This window comes from Pundamilia nyererei, unplaced genomic scaffold, assembly GCF_000239375.1.
Source record: "Pundamilia nyererei isolate P.nyererei 1_Seehausen unplaced genomic scaffold, PunNye1.0 scaffold00394, whole genome shotgun sequence".
In the NCBI taxonomy this organism is placed as follows: Eukaryota; Metazoa; Chordata; class Actinopteri; order Cichliformes; family Cichlidae; genus Pundamilia; species Pundamilia nyererei.
Genome location: NW_005187795.1, coordinates 57,396 through 69,064, shown reverse-complemented (window position 1 = coordinate 69,064; position 11,669 = coordinate 57,396). Strand labels below are relative to the sequence as shown.

Sequence of the window (11,669 nt, the reverse complement as noted above, 5' to 3'; positions counted from 1 at the left end):
ACACTACACACACGCACACACAAACACACCACACAAACACACTACACAAACACACTACACACACGCACACACAAACACACTACACAAACACACCACACAAACACACTACACAAACACACTACACACACGCACGAACACACTACACACACACAAAAACACTATACACACTACACACACGCACACACGCACAAACACACTACACAAACACACTACACAAACACACTACACACACGCACACACACACACACACACACAGAGTAAAAGCAGCCAATCAGGAGAGGCTGACTTTATGACTGCCCTTTAACCAGGATGCAGAGCTTTTATTTCTGCGACTGACAGGAAGCTGGCTGACTGATGAACACAGAGCCGGTAAAGTCCTAACGGTGCAGTGTCACAGAAAAACATCCGGCTGCAGCTCATTTAGTGCAAACACAGCAGCGCGCTCAGCCGGCCACCTCACCTGGGACACACCTGGCTTCAGGACAGCCTATGAGGAGGAAACAGCTTCAAACACGAGATGACTCAATCTGTTCCACCCTCTGGGTAAACAAACCACCTGCTGAACAACGTGAAAGCAAGACATCAACTGCTAAAGGTCAAAGGTCACCCAGAAAACAGCAGAGCTGCATTCTCGATGCTCCACCAGTCAGATAAGGAAGTCCCAGAGAGCTGATCATGTGGTCGCTGAGTTTCACTGAGACTCGTCAGACCGAAGACGCTGAAAACCTTTGAGTTCTGAAAGGAGCTGAAGGTCAGAAACACTCTGGCTGAACCCGCTCCATCTCCACGCACCAACAGCTGATTTACGGCCTGCTGCCACCCACCTTTACTGAGGCTACGTCCTCCCGCCCACACTGAGACGGCATTTTGGGTCAAGGAAAACGCAGCGTGGTGAAAACGCTCCTCAAAGCAGAAACATTTGAAAACGCCGTTTTCGCAGTGTGGACAGCGAACCCGGAGACTTTTCGAAAACAATGACACATTTCAGTCATATGATGCAGTCATGTGACCAATTAAACCAAGATAGCTGAGAGCAGTACAGCAGTTGTTTTGTTTGCAGTTTTGACAGCCCTGTTAAAGATTACAGTTGTTGCCCGTTGCTTGAACACTATAAAGCCACGCTTAGACTAAAGTAACACAACTTGACGCTTTTGTTACCAGACCTCAAACACATGTACCCATACCTTAAACAAAAGCACTGCTTTGCACCCTAGTTGCAATTATGCAACACACATGGTCCTGCATACTACACTCTATTTCATACATAATATACATTGTATATTGTATAGCTTTCTTGTTATATGTAAAATTGTATTATATTATTTAATTTTATTTAATTTTTTTTACTTTAAAATATTTTACTTGCATTTTTAATCACTCTTATATTTAAATGTTCATTTCCTATTTTATCTAGGGATTGAGAGTAACGAAGTTTCTATTCTCTGTATGTCCTGTACATGTGGCAGAATTGACAATAAAGTTGACTTTGACTTTGATAAGACACTTCGTTCACAAAATGAAATTTCAGGGTGCCATTTGGAAAACACATGTATCCAAAATACAAAACACATCGGGTATGTGCAACCACTCAATACACACCTGAAGGCACTTACTTGCAAAACTGAACACCAATTAGACAACTACAAAAATCCCTCAGTTTAGCCATTTCAAGAACTTTGCAAGCATGGATGGAGGGAGAGCAAGAGGAGGAGGAGGAGGAGGAGGAGGTCGAAGAGGCCATGCACGGACCCATATTTCTGATGATATAAGAGCAACTTTGGTGGACCATGTCATCAACCATGGCCTGACTATGAGGGAAGCTGGGCAGAGAGTCCACCCACATCTAAGCCGCTTCACAGTGGCATCTGCAATAAGAACATTCAGACTAGAAAGCAGGTCTGTCTTCACCTCTCTGCCTTCTACTCTACTCAGATGGTTTCATAGCACTGTTCTACAGTTACCATATCAAGTGTGCAGGGTACTGCAGGGTGCTAATGCTGCTTTTGCGGCCAAAGTGGTAGTTTCTGTGAAACATAGCATGATTACTTATATTGAAGTACAGTGTTGTACAGTGGATGATACAGTATATACAGTAAAGTAAGCAAAGCGATGACAGCATGTGGTTGTATTTCTCTAGAATGACTCGAAGACCTTCTGAGGCAGGATGCCAACGCCTGTTCACACAACAGCAGGAAGTTGCCGTTGTGGACCTAGTGAGGGCAGACAATGCCATCCGTCTCCACCAGCTACGAAAGCAAATACTTGCAGACAGGCGAGTGTTCAACAACGTAAACCATGTGAGCATCACCACCATCAGATGCATCTTGGGAAAACAGCATCACCATGAAGCAGCTCTACAGAGTCCCATTTGAGAGAACCAGTGACGGGGTCAAAGGACTCCGAGCTGAATATGTACGGGTACGTGTAACTGTCCTTTACATGGACAATACAGTATTGGTGAAGTCCAGTAGCAGCTGAATATGTACCATATCAGTACCACATGGATCCATCCTGAGAGCTACACAGGTACCTGTGTGATGGGTGAGGGTTCTGTATGTGTAGCACTGTAGTGCAGTAATATGCTCTCTTTGTTTTACAGAGAATCTCAGCCATGGATGGAGCTGCACAGCCTCATGAATTCATTTTCATTGATGAAGCTGGATTCGACCTGAGCAAAACAAGACGACGGGGTCGTAATGTAATTGGCCAAAGGGCATTTGTGCACGTCCCAGGGCAGCGCGGGGGAAATATCACATTGTGTGCCGCCATAAGCCTTGGAGGGCTTCTGCACCATCATGCAAAACTAGGTCCATACAATAGCCAACACATACTCACATTTCTAGATGCTCTCCATAACATAGTTGTACAGAACAGAGCAGATCAGCCCAGGTTTGTGGTGATATGGGATCATGTCAGTTTCCAACGGCTGCTCTGGTCCAGGCCTGGTTCTCCAACCACAGCCAACTTGAAGTGGTATACTTGCCCCCTTACTCACCATTTTTAAACCCTATAGAGGAATTTTTTTCGGCTTGGAGATGGCGTGTATATGACCGCCAACTACATGCCCGCATGCCTCTTCTGCAGGCAATGGAACAGGCCTGCGGCGACATTCAGGTGACAGCAATCCATGGATGGTTTCGACATGCAAGAGGATATTTCCCTGGTGCCCAGCGGGAGAGGACACTGCTTGCGATGTTGATGAGGTCCTGTGGCCAGACCCCAACAGACGGCGGGATCCATGAGCCCACGTATGCACAATTGTCATGATGTTTTGTGTGTACAGTAGTGTTTTTTCTATTACTGTATTATGGTGTTTGTTTGGTTTTTTGCTTTATCTGAATTCATGGTGCTGCAGTGGACAATACTGAGTAGGCCTATTTGCTTTTTTGGTTGTTTGTGTCTCCTGAAAATGTGCCTTCTGCATAAACAATGGAAATCAAAGACTGCAGTGTTTTATATGAAGTAGACTAGTGTGTTCCCCTGATCTGTAAGTGTTTGCATGTGATGCAAGTGTGTGTCATTTTGTCAACAGAGTTACATTTTGACAGAGGAATGTTAGGTTTTGACAGCAGAGATGTGAATGGTATAGTTCCCAGTGTTGTGTCATGTTTACTTGTGTTTAGAGTTTTGGCACAATGAGCGAAGTTTTGCAAAATGTGTTCAAGCAAAGGGCAAAAACTGTAATATCAGTTGAGCTGCCAGCTCATCTTTAAACCCAAGCAGCAGAAAAAAGTTCAAACTCTGAAAACTCAAAACGTTTGCTTTAAAGGCGACGCCCACACTTGATCTTCATCGTTACCTGCTGACATCAGAAAGCAATGCGAGGAGTCGGATGGTCACAGAGGTAAGAAGCAGCTGCTGCTCATCAAACACAGAAACTGACGGCGCTAACGTGACGTTGAACATGATTTGAACTCCCCTGAGGGTAATGACTAGGAGTGGGTATTGATTATCGATTTATCGATTAAAATCGATTCTAGCTTGGATAACGTGATATCGATTCATTAAAATCCTGAATCGATTTTTTAATATAATTTTATTTTGCCCGAAACGCCAGAATCTCCGGTTAAACCTCACAAAATTTCAACAACCACCAAACATTTAAAACAGTAAATGAGAGCAGGAACAGGCTTCTGCACAGAGACGTAAACACAAAGCTCGACCCGCCGACGCATCAGGATCATGTGACTTTCTCACCGACGATCTACTGCAGAATATTCTTATAAAATCTCAGGCCAGGAAAATCTTTTTCTGTTTTAACCTCACGTACTTTGACACAAAGGCCTCTGCTGTGATGCTCACACCGTTGATAAAGTCTCACAAGTGTCAGCTTTCTTTTAATAGATATAAAAAATGGAAATGTACTGATGCATGATCTGAATTATAATATTTCTGACTGTGGCAAAATTTCCCCGATTCAAATTGAATCGATTCTAGAAATCAGTGACGATACTCAGCCCTGGTTAAAACCTCAGATTCACTTCTTTTATTCCAGTATTTCCACCTTAAACCCGTCTCTGCATCTAATTTATTTATCTAATTTTTCTAATTTAAACCCTGAGTGCTCAGATCACAGCAGCTGCTCTACCTGCTCCATGACTGAAGAGCAGACACACCCACTTCACCACACACTCACTGTTGTAATTACACGTCAGCGAGGAGCTCACAGCCGGAGCGAGTGTCACGATAAGGAATGTTATTTTACTGTCACTGTGTTATCATTCATATGCACTGTCATTACAGAGCAAGCAGACTTTTACTAAGTAAAGCAGCTGAGCGATGCTGCAGCGTTCAGCGCTGTCGCCTCACAGCACCAAAGTCCGGGGTTCAACTCCAGTATCTGGGCGGTTTCCTCCAAACACGTGCAGTCAGTGTCTATGTGTTAGACTGGAGACCTGTCCAGGTGTACCTCTCACCCTGTGACAGCTGGGAGAGGCTCCACCCCCCTATCACTGAACTGGATAACCAAAAGAAAACGCATGGACGGATGATTAAAGCAGCTGAACAGCATGCTGGGTAGGAGGTGCTCTGTCTGCTGTAATGCAGCGTGATTTAACCTTGACTGAAGACTGTTTTCACCTGCAGGTGTCGCTGCAGCGTCATCCTCTCGCAGTTTCCTGTCCGACCCTGAACACATCCTGCCAGCTGTGACATCACTACAGACCCTGAACCGTGGAAAAGCCCCCCTCAGTAACCCTGCCCGCACAAATGTCTGCTCTCTGTAGGTTTTGAGCAACTTGAGTTCAATGAAATTATTTTATACAAATAATACAAAGTTAAACTACACAAATATTTAAAAAACAGTAAATTATTAAATTTAAAACCAAAAGAAAGAAACATTAAGATCACAACTAACAAAAGCAGTAAACAAAAAATAGTTTTAAACTAAATCTTTAAACTAAGTTTTCTTAAGCTTCGGTGGGTCTGGAGGTCAAAGGTCAGCAGTTTGTTTCTGGTATGCTGAGAATTAAAAGAGGAACTGGCCTTTTCTTTTCCTCCAAAACTTGTTTCCTGTGTGGAAACTGCAGGAAATGACACGCTGCACAGGACTTTTATTTTGGAGGACTCTGTAACATGTTGTTCTTTAACCGTTCCTGAACACTTATTTTTGCCTTTGTGCCATTTTACCAATCATTTCAATAAAAGTAAAGTCCAGGTGTTGTAAAAAGATATTTGATTACATTAAAAGTCAACAATCAGAGACTTTATCAAAGGGTCATTTTCATAGTCTGGGGACTTACCTGTGTGGGAGGTGGGGCTGGTGCAGCCTCAGGTGTTGCAGGCTCGACCTGTGCTGCAGGGCTCGCTCTCGCTCCGACCAGAGCCTCCAGGTCCAGGTTCAGGTCCTGGATGGACTCGTAGATGTGGTGTGAATCCTCGCCCTTCACTGAGTCCCGCCCCTCCTCACCGCTCTCCTCCACGCTCTCCTCCACGCTTGCTTCTTCCTCTGCCAGCTCCTCCTCATCTGACTCTATTGGAGACTCGTGGCCATCCGGACGTCCTGCTGGGGATGAGGACATGTTGTGGAGGCTGCTGTGGGGCGGGATCACTGGTGTCTCCACCCGAATGGGCTGGGCTTGGGGCCGGGGCACTGAGAGGGGGTCTGCCGGACTGAAGCTGGGAACGCGAGGTTTCCCGGCGTCCCTGGCGTCCTCCACGTAGCCTGATAGGTGGGGCGGCTTCTTGCCATCGGCGGAGTTTGCAGTTCTGTTGTTTGCTGTTGACCCGGGCTCTGCAGGACCAGCAGGGGCCCCAGGTAGCCGAGGTGCCGCATCTTGGAAGTCGAGCGGGACGCCAAATGTAGACATCCGATTTTCATTTTTGTGGTGCCTTTTGACCGCATCGGGTGTGAGTCTGATGGTCATGTCATCACTTGGTTTGGTTCTGGACTCTTCTAGAGGCTTTGGGATGGGGACAGGCACCACCACAGGGATTGGAGCCACGACAGGCAGCACCAGTTCGGGACTGGGAGGATCAGCAAAGTCCAGAGGAGAGGGTAACTCCAACGGCAGCTCTTTGACGTACTTGGCCGGAATGTAAAAGGGCTTGGAGCTGCGATCCTCCTGGACCTGCCACCAGTGGTTGTTGGTCTTCGCCAGGAGGATGTAGCGCTCATTGGGTTTGATTGTGACCAGCGCCCCATCCCGACCCTCGTACTCATACCCAAATTCCACCAGAACCAGACCCAGACCTGAAAGAAAGGATCAGACAGAGGAACAGAAAAGTTTCAAGAAGCTGAATGTGATGACACAACGGGCCACAGATTTTAACCCAACCTTCTCAAAGCTGCTGTGTTCAGTTTTTGAGGTCAAAATGAGGTCCGGTTCACTTCCTTCTGAAGCTATATGTAGTTTTAAAGAAGGCAGACGAGCTGGTCACGAGCAGGGAGATGGCAGTAATGTGAAGCACATGTGCTCATGTGCTGTGACTGTGAACATGCAGACGCGCCAGAGCAGCGCCATCGAACGCCATCGAACGCTCCTCTACAGCTTCATCAGGTCTTAATGTGGTGATTTCATCCAATCAGAGTCTAAATAAGCTGGAGTTCACCTGCAACAGTAGGGTGACTCACCTTTGCTCTGCAAGGAGGACGTTGCTGCCATTTTGACAACCCTGGGCTTTTCAGGCCCCGCCCCCTCGGGAAGATCTAATCTGAAGGTAACTGGTCAAAGATCACTCCTGATCCTACACCCCCGTCCTAAAGGAAAAAATAAACAAACACACAAAATAAAAACAATGCCAAGCAAACAGACAAAGATACAAACACACCTACACGAGTATTTTTGAACACGCAGCTGTTTCGTTCACACATAAACGGCGTTTCGAATCACTGAAAACAGAGTTATTTTTAAACTCCTTTTTTGTGTTTACGTGTGGACGAGGAATACAGACTTCGTCACGCAACATCAAAGGTATGCGCCTTTTTTCACGTCACGCTGCGGCCACGTTATTGTTTACATGAGATGAACTGCAGAATGACAGAGAGACAAAATACTGTTAATCTGACTGTCTGCAGGTTTTACACACAGTTACTGTCCCTCCATTTACAAAGGCAGAGGCGTCACGGTGTCATTATTTTACTGTAGTTGTTTTTTCCTGTGTAATAATGTTCAACATTGCTGTCAATACATTTTTCAAAAAATGTCTCTTTGTGCAAAATGGGTTTAAAAACATAAACAGCTGTGGGATCCTGTTTGTCTCTGATTCTGCAGGAGACCTACCTCTGCACCTGTGCAGGTGAAGCCAAAGGGAAGATTTGCTTCACCATATTTTCTAGTCTCTAGTCAGCGATGCTTCAGCTCCTGCTTTGCGTTGGTGTGGGAGCCCCGTGCTAGCAGTGTGTAAGTGCACCTCCCCCTAACCCTATTCTTTTTTCCTTTTCATACCCCCCCCCCCCCCCCCCCCCCCCCCCCCCCGCATTGGCTCTGCGTCCGGGGGGTGGGTGGTATGAAAAGGTAAAAATAAATAAATAAGCGTTTGGACACTGCTAGCACGGGGCCCCCACACCAACGCAAAGCATCGCTGAATATGTTTCTAAACCAACTTCATTTTAAGCCAAAGACTAGAAAATATGGTGAAGCAAATCTTCCCTTTGGCTTCACCTGCACAGGTGCAGAGGTAGGTCTCCCTGCAGGATTAGTTTCCCCTGCATCGGGAGCAGCGCTGGGCTGTTTAAATTACAGACAAACAGGATCTCACAGCTGTTTATGTTTTTGAACACATTTTGCACAGAGAGGCATTTTTTGAAAAATGTATTGACAGCAATGTTGAACATTATTACACAGGAAAAAACAACTACATGTAAAATAATGACACCGTGACGCCTCTGCCTTTGTAAATGGAGGGACAGTAACTGTGTGTAAAACCTGCAGACAGTCAGATTAACAGTATTTTGTCTCTCTGCCATTCTGCAGTTCATCTCATGTAAACAATAACGTGGCCACAGCGTGACGTGAAAAAAGGCACATACCTTTGATGTCGCGTGACGAACTCTGTATTCCTCGTCCACACGTAAACACAAAAAAGGAGTTTAAAAAAAATTCGGTGATTGGAAATGCCGTTTACGTGGAAGAAAGGTCCAAACGCATAGAAACAGCTACGTTTTCAAAAATACATGTGTAGGTGCGGACGTAGCATAAAAGAGTTACTAGTTTATTTTATTACTGCCTGTAATTTATTGCAGATTACTTGTGTTTGCTTAATTGTTTACTAAATGTTTGAGCTGTGAAATAAACTGCAATTGAGCAAAATATGGGTGTGTGTGGTTGGAGGATGTTTTGTGCGTGCGCGGGGGGGGGGGAACCATTTTTCTTGTAAAACAAAGCAAAAAAAGTTTGGGAACCACTGTGTTAGTGGATGAGAGCGGTGCAGAAACCAGGAGGCTGGCTGATTCAGTTGGTGTTCCTGTTCACTCAAAGCCTTCGCCTCTGTCTGATGATACCATCAGGTAGATGCTGGCGAGCTCGTGGAAACACCTGTATAACCCGTCTGTGGGCCTTTCTGTCTGATGAGCTGTGAGAGCTGAGCCAACTGTAGCACATCTACAAACCACAGTTTTTGGCGCCACCGCATTATATCAACATAGAACCATAAGCTAACCCAGCAGACCTGCCTTTTCACTGCAGGCACAGCGAGAACATGGCCGCTGCTCACAGTCTTTGTCTTCTTAAGCACCCGAGGCTCACTTACACATTTCACGCTTTTCATCCAACATTCACACTGAAAAATGCATCAGAGAGCAACTTGGGTTCGGACCTTGCCCAAGGCTATCTGTCTTTCCTCCATGTCTGTAAGATTCTAGTTTCCCAGACTCACGTTTCTAACAGCTGTAGAACTAACGTCTCTGAATGAATGAAAGTCTCTAACACTGAGGAAAGGACAGACTGTCTTCATGGACTGAAAGCAGAGGAATGACAGTTATCAGCTCCTCTGCTTTCATGTCAGAACAGGTCAAAGTGAGGTCTGAACTCCTCCCACAGCCCCGAAGCAAAAACACTTCAGTCCACTTAACAAACATCACATTTATCTCCCAGTGCAGTGAAGGAGTTAACGCTGCTGTGTTTCATTAACCAAAGACAGTTGGAACAAATCAATGGCTAAAATAGGTTAGCTCTGTTTCACACAGAGAGTCCGAGGAAGCAGACTGCAGGCTGAAGCCCGTCTGCTTTCAGTTTTTCAGTCCTTTCTGTGAAACCCTCACTGAAAATTCAAGGTTTATTTTTCCTCATATCCGTGTAAACTACATAAAACTAACACACGAGGACAAAAACAGCGATGAAATGTATCGACACTTCAGTTAAAACGAGACGAAAACATTCTGGAGAGACGAGATCCAATCAGAACTAATTAGGTTAACTAACATTAACTAATTAGGTTTATTTACGTTCCGGCTCTTTGAAACGTCGGCAATAAGGTTTTTAAATGGACTCACAATGAGGTGGAGTTGTTTCTGCGAGTAACACAAAAGTACAAAGTTGCAAAAGCGAGTGAGAATTAAAGAATTTGAAGAAAAGCTCTCTTAAGCGCGTACAGGCTGATATTAATCTTTAACAGGGCAGTCAAACAAAACAACTGCTGTATAATGTCCTCCGCTATCTTAGTTTAATTGGTCACATGACTGCATCACATGACTAAAATGTGAGACTCAGATTTAGCCATTCTTATATTTGCTTGTTCTTATGTTTTTGTATTTTTCCACACTTCCGTTGCTTGTGAAGCTGCCACACAAGAATTTCACTCGCGTGTTCTGTACCCGTGTACCTGCACATATGATGTGAAAATAAAAGTGATCTGATGTGTCATTGTTTTCAAAAAGTCTGCGGTTGCGCTGTCCACACTGCGACACAAAAGAACAAACAGTTTTCAAATGTATGTTTTCGAGTGTGTTTTTCTTGAATGAAAAGGCCGTCTCAGTGTGGACGGGAGGCCAAAACAGAGAGAAAATTATGCGTTTTCAAACGAGAACGTATTAGTGCGGACGTAGCCTAAGTGTGCTGCAGTCTCCTGATGTTTAGCCGACAAGAAACTTGCTGTCAGAATTAACACTGCTTGAAAACTCGAGTCTATGCGGGCTGAACCCTCTGCTGAAGCCTCTGGTGGACAGTAGAGGGACTGCAGGGTTTGGTCAGTGCTCATTTTTCAACCTTGGGGTGGGGGGTGGTAGGTGCGACTAGAATGTACTGCACCAATAGGAGGAACAAAACTCAGGTGTGAAGCACATGCAAAGGCATTTAAGGTGATTGTGACTGAAATGATGAACCTGGACCTGCATCCTCAGCATCAAACGTCGCCACACGCAGACAGAGCTGTAAATATTTGGACATATAGGACGTAGTTTTGTCCGTCCTAAAATCTGAGGCTGAGCTGAGGAGCACGCGCTGCATCACTACCCTGGTTTGAAGTTTGGCAGTTCACGTGCTCCCTACCTGTTCCTTGAAGGGTCTCTGCACTCGAGCAGCACCTGAGTCTGTGTTTTGATTTAATTGGACAGGGAGAAGCAGGTGAACTGCAATGCAGCAGAGGTTATGTTGACTTGGACGTCTGTCCGAGATGTAACATGCCTCGTTCAGCCACTCAGAGGGAGTGCGAGGGATCTCCTGAGCTACAGCCACCCTGTCTGCAGTACGGGGCTATTTCCCTCCCAGCAGACTCTGAGCCAGGCATTCGCTTAGAACAATAGCAGGAGGCTGATCTCAGGGCAGCTCTGTTTACACAGGGAAGCGCCTGCACTTCCTGTCTGCTGCAAGCCCCGCCCACACAGCGATATTGACCTCACCCCTCAATGACATCACATAGCGGTGTGTTTCCTGTCTTTGTGAAGGAACAACAGTGTGTGTGTGCTCACAGAGCAGCGGGACAGCCAAACATTTTCTCTGGCCCAGAGCTTTCAGCAAACATCCAATCAGCTGCTCTTTCATCAATGGACCTGGAAGCGACAGGCCTCAAACCTGTGAACTCTGGGCTCCTGTTACCCTCCTGTTACCCTCCTGCTACCCCACTCGTTACCCTGCTGCTACCCCACTCGTTACCCTGCTGCTACCCCACTCGTTACCCTGCTGCTACCCCACTCTTTAGCCTGCTGCTACCCCACTCTTTAACCTGCTGCTACCCCACTCTTTAGCCTGCTGCTACCCCACTCTTTACCCTCCTGCTACCCCACTCTTTACCCT

The 11,669-nt window shown here is 45.8% G+C and overlaps 1 protein-coding gene across 2 annotated transcripts in view; it reads right to left on the bottom strand.

Annotated features, from left to right (window-relative positions):
• Positions 1-11,669, bottom strand: part of LOC102202384 (rho GTPase-activating protein 12-like) — a 37,103-nt gene that overhangs the window by 22,099 nt on the left and 3,335 nt on the right. For both annotated transcript variants that reach the window (XM_005753000.1, XM_005753001.1), the window contains exons 2-3: positions 7,073-7,198; positions 5,742-6,691 (exon numbers count right to left, since the gene is read on the bottom strand). In XM_005753000.1, the coding sequence (XP_005753057.1) occupies positions 5,742-6,691; positions 7,073-7,103 (981 nt within the window). In that variant the 5' untranslated portion in view covers positions 7,104-7,198. The remainder of the gene's footprint in view (positions 1-5,741; positions 6,692-7,072; positions 7,199-11,669) is intronic.